Source organism: Cetorhinus maximus, chromosome 7, assembly GCF_964194155.1.
Source record: "Cetorhinus maximus chromosome 7, sCetMax3.hap1.1, whole genome shotgun sequence".
In the NCBI taxonomy this organism is placed as follows: domain Eukaryota; kingdom Metazoa; phylum Chordata; class Chondrichthyes; order Lamniformes; family Cetorhinidae; genus Cetorhinus; species Cetorhinus maximus.
The window spans coordinates 45,993,706-46,011,250 of NC_135885.1; the positions used below are offsets into that span (position 1 = coordinate 45,993,706).

General features: G+C 46.1%; 1 protein-coding gene across 10 annotated transcripts in view; it reads right to left on the minus strand.

The window, feature by feature from the left end:
• Positions 1-16,382: 16,382 nt before the first annotated feature.
• sgcg (sarcoglycan, gamma) overlaps positions 16,383-17,545 on the minus strand; it is an 827,414-nt gene continuing 826,251 nt past the window's right edge. For all 10 annotated transcript variants that reach the window (XM_078545431.1, XM_078545436.1, XM_078545435.1 and 7 more), the window contains one exon: positions 16,383-17,352. In XM_078545431.1, the coding sequence (XP_078401557.1) occupies positions 17,179-17,352 (174 nt within the window). In that variant the 3' untranslated portion in view covers positions 16,383-17,178. The remainder of the gene's footprint in view (positions 17,353-17,545) is intronic.

Sequence of the window (17,545 nt, forward strand, 5' to 3'; positions counted from 1 at the left end):
CCAACATGGGAATACAGATGATGGCTCCAAGTGCAGGAGGTGGGAGGTGAGCCTCTGGCAACTGAAAAATTCAGGCCATAAATTCTTTTGGGCTCAATTTTCCCATCGGCGAGCGGGGACCTGGAACACTCGCTGATGCGTAAAATGACACGCGTCCTGACGTCACCGCGCGTCATTTAGATTGTCAGCTCAGCGGACGTGCAGCCGTGTCGGCTGTGCGCCTGCCGAACTGTCAAAGGCCAATTAAAGCCATTATTAAACTAATTAAAGTTGTTAAGAATGCTGCCCATCCAACCTTAAGGTTGGCGGGCAGGCGAAGAGCCCAGGTGGCCTTCGCATTTTTCATGAAACCTCATCCACAGGCGGGATGAGGTTTCATGAGGGGTTTGTTAATTAAATAAAAATTTTTGAAAAAATTAATGGACATGTCCCAGCTCATGTGACAGTTTCACATGAGGCGACATGCACTTAAATTTTTTTCCACCTTTATTAAATTTTCCACAACTTAAACTAACTTCCCTGATGGCCCCCTCTGTGCCTCAGGGAGATTCCTGCACTCTTTCGTGCGCATGCGCGAAAGAGCGCAGGCCCCGACTCAGGGAATCCCTCCCTGCCCGCACAGGGTGTACACAACACTTCTGGGTGTGCATCACGCTGGGCAGGCCAAGTAAAATGGTGGCGTAGCCCTGATCGGGGGTGCCGATCAGAATCGCACTTGCCCCCGCCTGCCCCCGCACAACCCCCCCCAACGGGGGGGGAGAAATTCTTCCCTTAGTCTCTTTCTAGACTCCCTCTGCTGGTACATGTGCAAGTAGTATTCAAATTTACGAATTAAGAGCAGGAGAAGGCCATTCAGCCCCTCGAGCCTGCTACACTGTACAATAATATAATTTTTGGTCTGATTGTGGCCTCAACACCACATTCTATAGTATTGTTTGGTAGCCTTAAGTGAACAAAGTGCACAATGCAATTTTCGACTCACTACAGCAAAGCCTTTGAAAGTACTCTGAAGTGCTTCCAGAGATGCCGTGGTGAGTCCCTGGATTTGTCAGGGAGTGTTGCTGTACTCTCACATCTCACAGAATTTTTGGCGACCTGAGGTCACAGGGGCAGCAGTGGTGGTACCTTTGGGCTTACAGCTCAACAGGAAATGGAACACGGGTTGCAGAGAGGACAATGTCTCCACAACATCCTCTGCCAACTTTAGTCGGACCCCAACTTGAATCACAGAATGGTTACAGCATAGAAGGAGGCCATTTGGCCTGTCCTGCCTGTGACTGCATCTGCCAGAGCTACTCAGTCAGTCCTACTCTCTGTACATTCCCTGTAGCTCTGTAAATCTTTTCTTTTCAGCTGCTTATCCAATTGCCTTTTGAAATCCGTCTCCACCACGCTCTCAGTCAGTGCACCCCAAATCCTAAGCTCTTGCTACCTAAAATTTATTTTCTATGTCACTGTTGGCTCTTATGCCAACCATTGGTTCTCGGCCCTTTCACCAATGGGAACAGTTTCACTCTATCTACTTTGTCTAGACCCCTCATGATTTTGAACACCTCCATTAAATCTCCTCTCAACCCTCTCTTCGCTCAGGAGAACAACCATAGCAACCTATCCACGTAACTGAGTATGGTGGAAGAAGGTGTAATGGGGGAGAATGCAGCAGCTGAGGAGGTAGGTGTAAGCGGGGAAGAAGATGTAAGGGAAGGAGTTCAGAGGGGGAAAGGAGTTCTGGCGGAGGAAAGAGTTCGGAGGGGGACTGGACTTCGGGGGGAGGAGGGAGTTTGGAGGGGAGAAGGAGTCCAGGGGGAGGGAGAAGCCCGGTGGGGGTAGGAGGGAGTAAGAGTGGAGGAGGGCATAAAGGGGGATATGTCCAGGTAAATGTGCAAGGGAGGGGGTCTGTGGAGTCAATGACTGCCTCCAGGGGTGCAAATGGAGGGTGGGCATGGTAGGAGGGAGTGGTGAGTATGAGAGTATGGGAGGAGGCAGAGTAAGCCGGAAGAGTGGGAGGATGAGGGTGTGATGGTAGCAGTAGAAGGGACGGTGAGGGTGATTGGTAGGGACTCGGAGGCAGACCGGACATTGGAAGTGGGAAAGTGGAGGCCAGGGAGGTCACTCTGGATGGGTAGGATTCTCAGGAAGGTAGGGAATATGCACGTTCACCTGGACATTCTGGAAAGACAAGGGTTCTGATTGGTAGATTACAGTGCGGCGGTGGAAGGTAATACTAGGGGGACGACAGTGATGGGGGAGAGGACATGGGTGACTAGGGGAGGGGAAAGGATGGGGGAGCTGACAAGAAACCTTATTGCGACCATATTTTTGAAATGGAAAGTGAGCGGAGCCTTGTGTTGGGCAGGCACAAGTGCTGTCTGGAAGTGTGTTCAGTGGGTGGGCGAAGATGCAGGTCAGCTCAGATGGATAATTGAAAGAGAACCCCAGCAGGCAGCATTGAAAATGCTTGGGACATTGAGATGAGTGTGATGGAGGAAGACTCCGCATGTGTGGGAGAGTGCTTACCCGAGGCTCCAAAAGGCCCTGCCGCACACATTCTTCTCCCTCCAGAATCACTTGTGATTTGGCTGTGTGCAGCTGAACTGCTAGCCAGGGGGGTGGGGGGTAGTGATGCAGGGGGAGGACTCGCGAAGCCTGTAAGTGAAGCTGAAGTCACCATTACACATTATTCAGTGAATGTAAACATATTTTCAGATTATAAAGCAACAAAATGTGTTCACCCATGCAACCTCTTGTGATCAGAAGTGCTTAACTTTTCTAGGCCTACCACTTCTTCTAGGTGCTGCCCCGACATCCGCAGGAGGGGTGGAGACAGCCTGCGCAATGGTTGGCCGTGTTGCCTCTGATGACGTCGATGTGGGTCCTCTGGACACCCGAGGCCTTGAGGGCCCCGACTTTTGCTTTGGCTGTCCTCCTGTGGGCCAGCTGCTCTCTCTGCAGTGACAGAGGACAAGGTTGAGGGGGTCACAGTCAAAGAGGACTTGGAGGGAGAGGATAGCCTCTGAGATTCCTGAGTGGATGACCCGGGGTGTCCAGCTGCTGCTCCTCTTCCCTTCAGGTGTCCGAGGGCCCCAGCCTGAATCCTTGAGGGGAAGGAGCATCTGGAGGTGCCCCTCTTCCCTCTCACGTTGCCACTACAGGAACTCACCAATGGCTACCGCGATGGAGTGCAGGTCTGCGTTCAGCTGGACCAGGGTCTCTATTGCATCTGCCATTCTCCCCATGGAGACCTCAATGCGTGAACATGTGGGCACCACCTCATCAGAGAGCAGGCAGACACACTCCTCCAACACGCGTGCTACACTGTTGAGGTTCCCAACAGCTCTGCGTGATTTAACCCTGCCTTCAGCTGACTCTCCATGATGAGTTGGAAGGCTGAATCCAGAGGCTCATCATCTGACTCAGGCCTCACAGATGCCTCTCCCCACCAGTTGTCCAAGGGCCAGGGAGCTCAGCTGAACCTGCCTCCTCCTGCTGTGGACACATGCTCGCGCGGTGACCACCAGATTGTGAACCTGTTATGACTGATGCAGTTGGTAAAGCGGAGATATTTAAAAATCCCAGAGGAAAACTTTAAACAACTATCATAACCTATAATTTTAAGTGTTATGTTTGAGATGTGACTCTAAATTCAGGAATCAGACCACCAGTTCTTGAGGTTTTACATTAAAATAAAGGAAACATTTTATTAATTTATACAGGTTAAAATATATACACATGGCTACAAATTACTACTATCATAACTTGTAACAGATTCCCAAACTAATCTCCATTAAGGCAACAGCAACCCATAGACTTAACCAGACACCAGACAAAGCATTTTCACCTTACAAATTCAGAATGAGGTTCTTTTCACTTTGATTGCTGTGGATCCAGTTGGAGGCTTACAGCTGCCTTTTGATCTCACATTGCCTCTGCCCTGCACACCCAAAACAATTGCCTTGTTATACCTACCACTCCCGTTGAATGTTAATTCTCATTGTATCAACAACCTCTGAACTAAACCTCTATAATAAAACCCATTTCATAGTACCAATTTTATTAGTAATATAAACATATAGCTTGGTATCTGCTAGATAGGTGTCAGTTTTCACCCCACTTCTTGAATCCAATCAAAAAATGCAAATGCATGCCATCCCTTTTACGTAACAAAACTAGTACACATCAAAACACCCAGACTAGCTGGCTTTAATCCAATTAAGACACACCCACAGGCTAAACCTCTATTTTCAAAGAAAAATATTTTCCAATAATAATATATGCATTAATAGCTTCATGACAGAAACCAAGCCTGCACTAGATCTAGGTCCCACTGAGGTGTGTGTCTCTGCGCTGGTGCAGAGTGTGGGTAAGTGCTATGACGGGTCTTCCAGGCTGCTTATTTCCAGCTCTTCATTAGAGGAGGTGTCCCCCTGGCTGGAGGTGAGGATGTGGATGGAGCTAAGGGACTGTCTGGCTGAAGGTGCCGGTCGCTTGGCAGATCTTCCTGTGAAACAAAGTAGAGATAATTAGTGCATGGCAGCAGAGTCAAAAGCAGGAGAGAGAGCACTCACATTTGCATTCAGAGAGGGATGATGTGGTGCAGGATCCTCGTGTGTGTGTGTTTGCCACTGACCTCACCGCCACCGCAGGCATGGCCCACATCCTCACCAGTCAGCGCGATGGCACATTCCTCAAAGTGAGGTGTATAATGTGGGCCACTCCACCCCCCCCAGCCTGGGATCTCTCCCTCCTTTTGCGAGCCATCTTCCCCTGAGTGAAAACAGGTGGAGAGAGTGTGAGCAGGACACATGGCACTGCGTGGAATGTTTGTGTGGTGATCGGAGCCATGGGCATAATGAGGATGTGAGCTCTAGAGGATATGAGCCTGATGGAGATGTGAGGGTGCACTTGAGAGTTAGTGGCATTGTCCCTTAAGGTGTGAGATCCCCGTGGATGTGTGATAGGTTTGTATGTGTGTGAGTTAAAAGTGATAAGAAGAGTAAGTTACCCTGGCGGAACAGATGAGGGCATTCATCCTCTTTCAGTGCTGAGTGGCTGTCCTCTTATGCAGGGCATTGGCGCTGACCACTGCTGCCACTGCCTTCCATGCTGGATTGATGACCTTGCTTGCTGGTCTTCACCCAGCGCGGGGATACAGGACTTTGAGGTGGGCCTCCACTGCGTCCAGTAGGCGCTGGAGGAAGGCTTCGCTAAATTTGGGGGCAGCATGTTTTCTTTCTTTGGCAGCCATCAGTTCCCAGCAGCTTCCTATCCCTTGAACAGTGCTATCCCTGTGCAGGGGCAGCCTTTATACATGGCGTCTGGTTTACTGAAGGCCTCGGGTGACAGCGCGGCGGGTGAATCAGAGGCCACCCCACCAGTGACCCGGCGTGTTTCCCAAGAATGCATATTTAATGAGATGGGACATGGGAATGGGATGATATGGCGCGAAAAGCCACCTTTGCGGCCGGTGGGTAAAATGTCCTTTCTCCCACCCACTACTGCACTTAGTGCAAATCTGGGACAATTCCGCCCTTAGACTCTGAAGACTACATGCAGTTCCAGTCCTGTCACATAGGAACATAAGAAATAGGAGCAGGAATAGGCCATCTGGCCCTTCAAGCCTGCCCCGCCATTCAATAAGATCATGGCTGATCTGCCCCAGGCCTCAACTCCTTTTTTGTGTAAGCTCCTCATAGCCTTCAACTCCCCAATATTTTAAGAATCTATCTACCTCCTCATTTCAATATTTTCAGTGATCTAGCCTCCATAACTCTCTGCAGTATTGAATTCCAGGCATTCACTACCCCCTGGGAGAAGAAATTCCTTCGCATCTCAGTTTTAAATGAGTGTCCCTTAATTCTGTAACTATGTCCCCTAAATCGAGATTCCCCCATTAGTGGAAACATCTTCTCAACATCTACCCTGTCAAGCCACCTGAGAATCTTGTACATTTCAATAAGATCACCCCTCATTCTTCTAAACTCTAAAGAATAAAGGCCTAAGCTGTTTAGCCGTACTTGATAAATCAACCCCTTCATCCCAGGAACCAGTCTAGTGAATCTCTTTTGAAGTGCCAATGCCAGTATACCCTTTCTTAAATACAGGGACCAAAACTATACACAGTACTCCAGGTGCGCCCTCACCAACACTCTGGGCAGGATTTTTCAGTCGGCGTGCGGGGGCAGGCCTAACACACCGACGCATAAAAAGATGTGCGATGACATTGGGCGTGCTTCCCGACGTCATCGCGCTGTCTCACGATGTTTCGTTCAGCGCCGGAGTCGGCTGTGCGCCTGTCGATATTTAAACAGCCTATTAATGCCATTAAGGAAGTAATTAATGTGATTGTTAATGCTGCCCGTCCAACCTTAAGGTTGGTGGGCGACGAAAAGGCCAAGCGGCTTTTGTGTTTTTAGGAAACCTCATCCACGAGCGGGATGAGAGTTCCTAAAGCTTTTATTAAATAAATTTTAAAAATTTCCCGAGATATAAAAACATGTCTCATCTCATGTGACACAGCCGCATGAGGGGACATGTTTAATTAAATTTTTTCTCCATTTATTTAATTATTTCAATATCGATTCAATCTCCCTGAGGCAGCTCTGTGCCTCAGGGTGATTGAAGCGCTCTTTCGCCTGCATGTGCGAAAAAGCATTGGCCCCGACTCTCCCCGCCCGCACAAGTAGTGCTGGGCGCTATGGCTCACGTCTTATGCTGGGCGGGCATTAATTGGCCCGCCTGCGTAAAATGGCGGCGTGGAGCCAGTCGCGGGCGGCGATCGGCTCGGCAACCGCCCCTGCCTGCTCCCGCCAAGCCCACCCACCGGTCGCCTGTAAAATTCAGGCCCCTGTACAGTTGTAACAAGACTTCCCTATTTTTAAACTCCAACCCCCTAGCAATACAGGCCAAAATTCCATTTGCTTTCTTAATTACTTGCTGCACCTGCATGCTAACCTTTTGTGTTTCATGCACAAGAACACCCAGATCCCTCTGTACTGCACTTTTTTGGAATCTCTTGCCATTTAAATAATAGTCTGTCTTTTGATTTTTCCTACCAAGGGCATGAACTCATACTTTCCTACATTAAACTCCATCTGCCAAGTTTTTGCCCACTCACTCAACCTGTTTATATCCCCTTTCAGGTTCCTTATGTCCTCATCACAACATGCCCTCCCACCTATTTTTGTATCATCAGCAAATTTTGATACATTATACTCTGCCTCTTCCTCCAAGTCATTAACTGTGATAGAAAATAATTGAGGCCCCAGGACTGATCCTTGTGGCACTCCTGGGACTAGAGAGCTACCGGCCAATCAGAGCTCAGCTCTCTGAGGTGGCACTTCCTCCTGAGTGAGGGGCAAAGTCCCGCCTCCAGTCAATTATGCTCGTTAGAGCATTAAATGGCTGCGGGGCAGCCTATGTGGGCAGCAATGTGTTTGCTGCTGACCCTTCAGATCACGGAATGTGAAACACCACCATCCTAAAAATCCTGGCCTAAGTCTCTCTGTTGCTGCACCCATTTTAACACATTATTTTGTATTGCCTCTCCTCACTCTTCCTCCCAAAATGTATCACTTCACACTCATACTTCTCGGTACTAAATTTCATCTGCCGCCTGTCCGCCCATTCTGCCAGCTTTTGTTTATCTTCTTGAAATCTATCACTATTCTCCTCATACTTCATGGCCAGAATCTTCGGGTTGGTGATCGAGGGCGAGGCCCGCTCGCAGACGTGTAAAATGACGCGCGGTGATGTCAGGTGTGCATCCCGACGTCACCGCGCGGCATTCGGATCTTCAGTTCGGCAGGTACGCACCGGAGTTGGCTGCGCGCCCGCCAAACTGTCAAAGGCCTATTAAGGCCATTTAAATTTCAATGAAACTAATTAACGGAGCTGCCCAACTAAAGGTTGACGGGCAGGTAAAGAGCCCAGGCGGCCTTTGCATTTATCATGAAACCTCATCCACGGGCGGGATGAGGTTTCATGAAGTGTTTATAAATTGAATGAAAGTTTTTATTAAAGTTCATTGACATGTCCCAGCTCGTGTGACAATGTCACATGAGGGGACATGTCTTAAACAATTGATTTTTCTTCATTAAAATTTTAAAAATCAAATTAATCTCCCTCAGTGCTTCCAGGTGTGGGCACGTAAAATGGCAGCGCCCAGGCCTGCTCCCATCCAACCCCCCCGCCACCCCCCCGACGGGGAGAAAAGTGTCCCCTATGATACTCCCAAGCTTTGGGTCATCAGCAAATTTTGAAATTGTGCCCTGTACATCCAAGTCTAGTTCAATAATTGAGATGAAGAGACTAGTGCTGGGGCAGAATATTACACTGGGCCTGCGGGCCCGCGTAAGATGACACATGATGCATGATGATGCATCAGGCGTGTGTCCCACCGCCATCGCGCACTCGCACAATATTTCGTTCGGCGGGGCGCACGCTGGAGTCGGCTGAGTGCCCGCCGAAAATTGAAAGGCCTATTAAGGCCATTAACAATCTAATTAAATTCAAATCTACGCTGTCCATCCAACCTAACCGTTGGCAGCCAGGCAAAAAGGCCAAGCGGCCTTTACATTTTTTAGGAAACCTCATCCACGAATGGGATGATGTTTCCAAAAGCAAATAAACATTAAATAAAAACTTAATTTTGGAATTAAGAACATGTCCCATCTCATGTGACAGAGTTAGATGACGGGACATGTTTTATTAAATTTTTACTGTCTTTATTAATTGTTTTAAAAAGCGCTTCAATCTCCCTGAGGCACGGAGCTGCCACTGAGAGATTGAAGCGCTCTTTTGCGCACATGTGCAAACTGCGCTCTAGGCCTGGCCCACCCTCTTCCCCACCGCCGCACAGGTAGCGCTCAGCGCTGCCGCTTGCAATTCACGCAGGGCGGGCGTTAATTGGCCTGCCTGTGTGAAATCGCGGTGTGGAGCCAATTGCAGGCGGCTGTCGGCGGTTGGCTTCCCGAACGCCTACGCCCGCCCCCGCCGAGCACCCCCGCCAAGGGCAAAATTGTGCCCCTTGTATCGACCCCTTGGAAACACCATTTTTTTTCATTCAAGGGATGTGGGCTTTGCTGGCTCGGCCAGCATTTATTGCCCATCCCTAGCTGCCCTTGAGAAGCTGGCGGTGAGCTGTGTTCTTGAACCGCTGCAGTCCATGTGGTGTAGGTACACCCATTGTGCTGTTAGGGAGGGAGTTCCAGGGTTTTGACCCAACGACAGTGAAGGAACAGCGATATATTCCAATGTATACCTTCTCCTTTAAAAAAAGTTCACCGTGACTCTCTGTTACCTGTCACTCAGCCAACACATGAATGTTTCCACTGTCTCTTTTATTCCATGGGCTCTAATTTTGCTGACAAGCCTATTATGTGGTACCTTATCAAGTAGCTTTTGTAAGTCCATGACAAACACATCAACCGCAGTCCATTTATCAACCCTCTCTGTTACCTCATGAAAAAAACTCAAGCAAGTTCGTGAAACATGATTTGCATTTACAAATCCATTCTCTTAAATCATCTCTGCACCCACAGTAGCTGCCTTTCCTTAATTGATCCATACTTGTCCAAGTAACTGTTAATTTTGTGCTGGATTATTGTTCTGAAAAGCTTTCTTGCCACTGAGGTTAAACTGACTATTGGAAATTCATTCCGAATTTCAGCACTGTAGTGACTCCTCTGACAAGCTTGTTAAGGAAAGGCAAGAATTTTTTTATTAGATGAAGGAGTGTCAAGATGCCTTTGATAGGTTGAAAGCTGTACTGACCGCCACATCAGTTTTAACAGCACCAAATTATGCTGAGTCATTTAAACTGGGTGCTGCTGCCAGTGTTGTAGGTATTGGTGCATTTTTATTACAGGAGTACGAGATGGGGATCGAAAGGCCAGTCAGTTACTTTTCTCGAAAGTTAAATTCTTGCCAGAATAATAGTCAACTGTGGAAAAAGAGATTTTGCATTTGGTGGTGGCCCTACAATATTTTGAATTGTACATATCCAACAACTCTGCAGACTATAATCATCTCACCTTTTTAGCAAAGTTTCATATCAAGAGCAGAATTTTCTCCCTGTCGTGGGGGAAGTGCAGGACCAGGCGTGTGGAGGCGCACTTCCAATTGGCGCCGCTGATCGGGTGCGTGCCGCCATTTTATGTGGGCGAGCCAATTAAGGCCCGCCCAGCGTGATGTCCACCAGGAAACGCTATGCACTCCATGTGCGGGTGGGGGGGCTTCCCTGAGCCGAGAATGCGCTCTCTCGCGTGATGGGAGCCTTGGCGGGCATTGGAAAAAGCATGGAACCTCAACCACGGGCGGGATGAGGTTTCATGTAGGTTTTTAAAAATTTAATAAATGTGTAACTAAAAGTGATGGACACGTCCCACTGCTAAGTGCTGCCCCAGGGAGGTCGGCCCCACAATAAAAAACAATAAAACAGAAAAAAAATTCTCTGACATGTCCCCTCATGTGACACTGTCACATGAGCTGGGACATGCCCATCACTTTTTCCAATGCCCGCCAGGGCTCCCAGCCTGCCCGCCAACCTTAAGGTTGGACGGGCAGGTCTACTAATTACATTAATGAGTTTGTCAATGGCCTCAATCGGCCATTGACAGGTCGACGGGCACACAGCTGATTCGGCTGAGCCCCCGCCGACCTGAAAATTGAAATGAGGTGGGGTGATGTCGGGAGTTCTGCCCGACGTCATCCTGCGTCATTTTATGCATCAGTGAGCGGGCCCCGCCCCCTGCTCGCCGACCGGGAAATCCTGGCCCAAGATTCTGAGACTATTTTGTTAGAGTTTAATGCTACAACCATACAATTTGAAAATCATTCATTAAGCAGGAAGAGGCAATATCATACCAGATACTTTATCAAGAGCAAATAAAGTAGAACAATAATGTTGTGATGAAAATGGACTTGTGTAGAATGTGATTTTTATGGAAAAGTCCTTGTGTATTTGATGTAAATACATTGTTACTGCTAGAGCAAAACCTGTCTAAGTGAAACAGAGTTAGTGATAAGAGGGTATTGAAAGGGAAAATGAAAATGCCTCTTAAAGATACCTTTTCATTTTTTCTGCGGGGCAATGTTAGGAACAATGTATAGCTTTAAGTTTAATTTACATTTGCATTTGTGTGTTAAGAAAGGTTAAACCTGGTTTTCATTTCATTTAGAGGTTTTTTGTGAGCTTGATGCCTGGAAGTCTGGGGCCCTGTTTGTATACATGCATTTTTAATGAGACTTTACAACTCTTGAAGTGACGAGATTGGTTACAAAAGGGTTAGTAGTTTAGCTAAGTAAAAAAAAATGAAATAGTAAAACTGTTTCGTTGCCCAGCAACAGGGGTCCAGAGACACAGGGGGCAGAATTTTGCCCTCGTCAGGCAGGCGTGGCGGGCAGGCCCAGGAGCAAATGTGAAGCCGATCATCGCCTGCGATTGGGCCCCGTCATGGATTTCATGCTGACTGGCCAACTAATGGCATGTTCAGTGCTGCTGGGGTGGAGGAGGGAGGACTGTGAGCACTGAGGTTCGCGCATGTGCGCGGGTGTGCACAGTAAACGCTCCCTGAGGCACAGAGCTGCTTCAGGGAGCTGAAGATTTTTAGCAATATAATTAAAGAATTTTAAAATAATGAAAAAGTGTCCCCTCATGTTACTTTGTCACATGAGTAGGGACATGTAAAATAGGAGTGCAAAAAGTTTTAATTTTTTTTTAATCACTGGACAAAACCTCATCCTGCCCGTGGATGAGGTTTCGCGAAAAATGCAAAGGCCCTTGGTATTTTCACCCACCTGCCAACCTAACAGTTGGATGGGCAGTGAAAAATTACAAACAATTAGATGATTAAGGACCTTATTAGGCTGCTTAATTGTTGTTGGGCGTGCTGCTGACTCCCTCACGTGCCCACCGACTGAAATATCGCGCGAGTTTGCGATGACGTCGGGACTCTTGCCCAACGTCATCGCGCGTCATCCTATGCTTCTTCAGGTCGGACGCATGCCCGCCTGACAGGCGCAATATTCTGCCCAGGGAAACACCGAAGGAATCAGTCAGTGTGTGTATACCGGAGAGTGAAGGCAGGAGGTCTGATCTCTCTAGTAAGAAATCCTGCAAGACTCCTGGGGAACTGAATTTAGGGAACTTCTATTTGCTCTGAAGTGAAGTAATAGTGAATTTAGATTGTGGTTTTTGGGTGTCTCCCAGAGATACCAGCTGAAGAAAAGTATGTCGTGAATACTCAGAAGTCCGCCAGAAGAAAATCGTTTGAAACTGATCCTGCCTAAGCCTTCGTGTTGAGATAGTGGTAAATCTTCACTGGAGTTTTGTGTATTTAAAGGAATTGCTTGGACAAAAGGAATAGTATCAGTCTGAATCATTTTTTGGTGTTTGTATTGAAATCTTTCCAACCTTTTTGTTTAGTGTAATATAGTTTGTTTTTCTTGTTTAATAAACATTTTATTCTTTGTGTTAAAATTACTCTGGCAGACTCTTGTGAATGTGTTCAGTAACTGCCCTCCATGCTTTCTAAAAAGAACAAAGTTAGAATCTACCAAGCCGGTTTCATTCTGGGATCTGACTTGTCCAGCATTAACATCAGCTGGGACCATAATACTGACATAAGTAATTTTCTTGCAAATTTGCTCTTCTATTTTTTCCCTGAGTTGGTGGTCTATAAAATACACCCAGTAGTGTAATGGTCTATTGATTCTTGGCTATAACCAAACAGATTCTGTCCCTGATCTCTCCAGGAGATCTTCTCTTGCCAGCACTGTAGTATTCTTCTTTAGTAATACTGACACCCGCCCTCCCTTCTTCCCTCCCCTATTTTTTCTTAACACCTTGCATCCAGGAATGCTTAATACCCAGTCTTTCCACTTTGAGCCTTAACAGTGACAGTCTAGTGGGTCAGCCAATGCATGCCAACATCTGGGTGTGCAAGCCCTTCAGAGCTCTCCTTTATGCCACCCCTCAAGGTCCTCATCAGAATTGAGTTCAGTCAAACTCATCAGCAACCATACGCTCTGGAGAACTGGCACACACACCATCCTTTACCCCTGCTGTGGCTTTGCCTAGTGACTCACCACGTGGAGGACCTAACTCGGTCTTAGCTACTAAGTTACATGCAGTGCCAGTATCTGAGTTGGTAGCTGCAAGTGTCAGATCAAGTGATGGGGCCTTTTCATCAGTGTTGAGTTGTTTCTCTCACTCCTCCTTCTGCGCTGCTGTGGCTGAGCAGTGACAGCTCTTGGGTGCCTGAAAGCAAAAAATCAGAAGGGGGAGGTTGGTGTAAGGGGAGAAGGCAGCATGGAAAGTAAGCGGTCCATGATTGCACCATTTGTAGTTTGCTCATCATGCCAGATAGCAGGAAAAGGGGGCGGGAGGGAGGGGGAGCTGGGAGTTGAGAAGGGGTATTAAGCAAGAACATACTGTCATCTTCAATACTCTCAGCAATGCCAGATGTGGCAGGCTCTGTTGCAGATGGCCCTACATTGTTGAGAGTTATCTCCTCCATAAGAATCAGGATTTCCAAAAGTCTTTTGTTGTCCAAAGATTGTGCTCTGCTACCTTCTATTGTGTACCACCTTGCTCTGTAAGAGAGAGGGGAAAATGTCAGTGATTGTGTAGCACTGTGTTTGGGCCTTGTGCCCAACATAGCTGAAAGACTGGCGGTATGTGGAGGCAGTGAAAGATGGGCGTAAGGCAGGCAGCTTTGACAGGTGTCTGAGGGTGAAATGGAGCATCTGGATGTTAGACATGAGTCCTGAATACCAGGGACTGCTGATGGCTATGTGATGAGGGTAAGGTGCATTGAGGGTTGATGGTGTGGTGAATATGCATTCACTGGCTTTGACCACCTGCAGGAGGTTTTTAGATTTCTTGTGGCACTGCTGCAAGGTCCTTGGAGCCAGACGCTGACATTTGACCTCCCTGGCCACCTCCTTCGAATCCCACTCTGAAGATGGTCTTGAGGGCCTTCTTCCCCCATTGGAACCATGGCATCTCTTCTCTTGTCCAACTCCACTATTATTCACCCAGATATGCAACCATAACCCTGGAACCTTCCCCCTGTCCTTGTGTTCCATTTTTCTTGTTCACAATTGCAGCAGAAGTATTTAGGAGCAATCTCCTGTAATTCAGTGCAGCTTCACTTTAGGATAGAAAGACTGTCTTTAGGAACAGACAGCTGGGTGCACTACATGCTATAGGGTAATGCTACTCCATCCCTACTAAGCATTGGGGCAGCCAGCAGTGCAGATGGTGCTCGACCCTATGCTACAAACAAATAAATGAGGTGGTAACACTAAATTCCTGAGCTGCCCACCTCCCACAGGCTCGGGCAGGCCATGAATTGCAACCCACATATCCAAAAAATGGCATGGACAAATCCTTAGTTCTATTGCTCTTTTGGTCCATCACAATTCCAGTGGGAGTACTGAAGAAGCACTGCAAATAGGATGGAACATAGGAACATAGGGACCTATAAGCAGGAGTAGGCCATTCAGCCCTTGGAGCCTGTTTCGGCTGGGATTTTTGTATGCTGGGTCCTGAGTTTCACACCAAATAATGGACAAAATGACATTGTAAAGAATGGAGTCTCTGTTGGCCTGTTAAAAGTCTAGTGACATGGAGGAGGTGGGTTAGGAGGGAGACCCCCTGGAGTAGGAATTGGTTATGACCCGCAAACTAGGAGGCCCAATTTTTTGGTAAGGCTCAGTTCTCCCTCCTCATTTTAATGATTTGGGTGAGCTGTTGGCACCTGTCACACTTTCTGAGATTTCTCAACATTCTGGTAGTTTCACTATTACTGATATTTGCATTTTATTCCAGATTTATCTAATTTGTGGAACTTAAATTCTCCAGCTGCCATAGTGGGATTTTGATCTCACACCTGCTGGATCATTAATCTGAGCCTCTGGGTTATAGTAAGTGACATAACCACTATGTCACCAATACCTCTGTGAGTTGCTGGTCCCCAAATAGATTCTGGTAGCCTGGGCACTTCTCAGCATTACTTAAGCAGAACAACCTCCCACTGACCTCACATACTTCATTCAACATGGTGTAGTCTGCATTTTGTAGTGTAATGGAATATTTTGTGGGATCGCTTATTTTATTTTATATTGTAAACAGCTGAGATTTTCAAAACTGGATTATAACCCTTAAATTCAAATAATCTAATAAAAGTTACCCATATATACATATATGAAAATTATCTTAAATATATCTTAAAATTAAAAGCCTTACTGGCCTTACACAGGGATTTGTGATTAATAGGCAGTATAGAAATTTTTCAGTAAGATCCAGAATATATAATGCTGTGAAGCTTCTGTTAATTCATTGATGTTATTGAGACATGCCACTATCTGAACAACTGGAACAGCCCATCTGACAACATGCCTGTGACTGTGCCTGTAGAGCATTTATGTGTAACTCACCATATGAAAACAATTTAACAGGTGGCAGAGGGGCTATAAAGCTGTACTCCTTTGTTCAAAGAATGATCAATTTGAAATAATCTGAAAGCTAGCCACTCTCTGATTTATGTGAACTTCTGATACAAGACAGAGATGCATTAACATGGGTTTAGAGCAAAACTAACTTGAATTCTGCTCCAAAGTAAAACTGGTACAATTGACAACCCTGATATTAACCAGGGTTTAAATGATATCTAACAATCTGAGAGCAACTTTATTGGTTCAGCCCAGAACGTGGGTAGATTACATTTAACACAGAGCCGCTGGTCCAATGGCTTGTATCGTGCTGTGTTAACAGAGGCTTCAGTGGAGGGATGTTGGACAATGTGTCACATGGCCACATGATGGCATAGGAGTCTTTGTGGATTCATTTTCTGGTTGCAATGTGCTGTGCTAATGTGCGTGTTTAAAGTAACCAGGATGATTATCTGGGACAGTAGTACAGACCGGATATGTTATCTCATTTGTAGCTGGAGTAAATGTACGACACATAGATTTTAAGTAGATTATAGAATCGTGCAGTGTGGAAGGTGGCCATTTAGCCAGTCATTTCTGTGCCTGTTCTTTAAAAAGTGATGCAATTAGTCCCACTCTCTGTTCGTTTCATGTAACCTGGCATGTGTTTCCCTTTAAAACTATATATCCAATTCTCTTTTGGCGCTACAATTATATCTGTTTTCACCACCTTTTCGGACAGTGAATTCCAGGTCATGATAACGTGCTGGACAACAAAAAAAAATCTCATTATGCGCCCTCTTGTTCTTTTGTCAATTGTCTTAAATCTGTGTCCTCTAGTTACCAACCCTCCTGCTAAATAGCAGTCGATGCATCCATAGGTTAATTCAATAAAACATAACTTCCTACAAAATAATAGGGATTAAAAATAATCACCCAAACAGAAATAGGGATAGCATACTTTTATTTTATACATTTCAACATAGCTTTATAAAAAGACTAAGAAAGGGTACTGCAACTTTGAATACTGTGGTTTACATACAGATGGTAAAGCTTTGGATATTTTATTCCACATTGTAGTTTTGTACAAAAAGCACAGCTCTTGTGGTTCAAGTGTTATTGCAGGAAAAAAAATGTTTTTGCATAGAGATCAAGCGGACACTGGCCCAAATCAACCCAGCCTCCGCTCTTAGTGTATCAAAATTTAATTAATACAATGTATCTTAATCGTTAAAAAAATGAATCTCACATGTTGGCATAAGTAAGATTTGGAAGATGTAGAAGTTAGACTGATGCACTGATAGAAAATGTTGATTTATAATTCACAGTCCATATATCTTTCCTATAAAAATGTTCAATATTAGTAGAATCATCTGAGGCAACTGTTGATAGTACATCTTGTTGCACTCTGTTACATGGGGCATTTATCAATGTTGTATGTGCAACAATGGAAATTAAGCCCAAGTTAGATGTTTGCTTCCACTATTTGAAATTAAAGTTTTGAATTGTGCTCTTTTTGTCCATTTGGAAATGGATTATTTTCTATTTTTCTGGGGCAATAGGGTTTTCTGCTTAATGTCTCAGGTTAGAAGAGATATTGGTTGAAGGAAATCTTTTACCACTTTCTTTATGATGCTATGGCACTGATACTTGCAGCTGCATTTACTGAAAAAATTGAAATGTTTTCAAAAATGCTGGATGAAATGTCAAGTTCTCAGAAGGTTCGAGGAGACACCGAGATGCTCACTGGCACACCCGACTATATTCCTGGCAGGTGGATCCCACTCCTGCAACTGACAGGTATAGCTTTCCATCCGGACAGACGCAAACTTCATAAAGTCCCTGAGGATTTCCGGATCCACCCTGTGCCCCATGAGGCAACTTGGGTAGTTTCACAGTCTCAGCATCAAGCACTACCTGTAAAAGAGGGAAAAAATCTATTTAATTAATGTTGCTGAATTACACACAGCAAGTCCTGTTTTAAGTTGACCCATTTGAAATTGTTTCGCTTTAATCATCGCGGAGTTAATGGGGCCAGTATTCTTGTTTAAGCATCCAAAGTTACCGAGCCTGATGTAAAGTTGCATGATTGTGATAAAGTTGCAGTGAT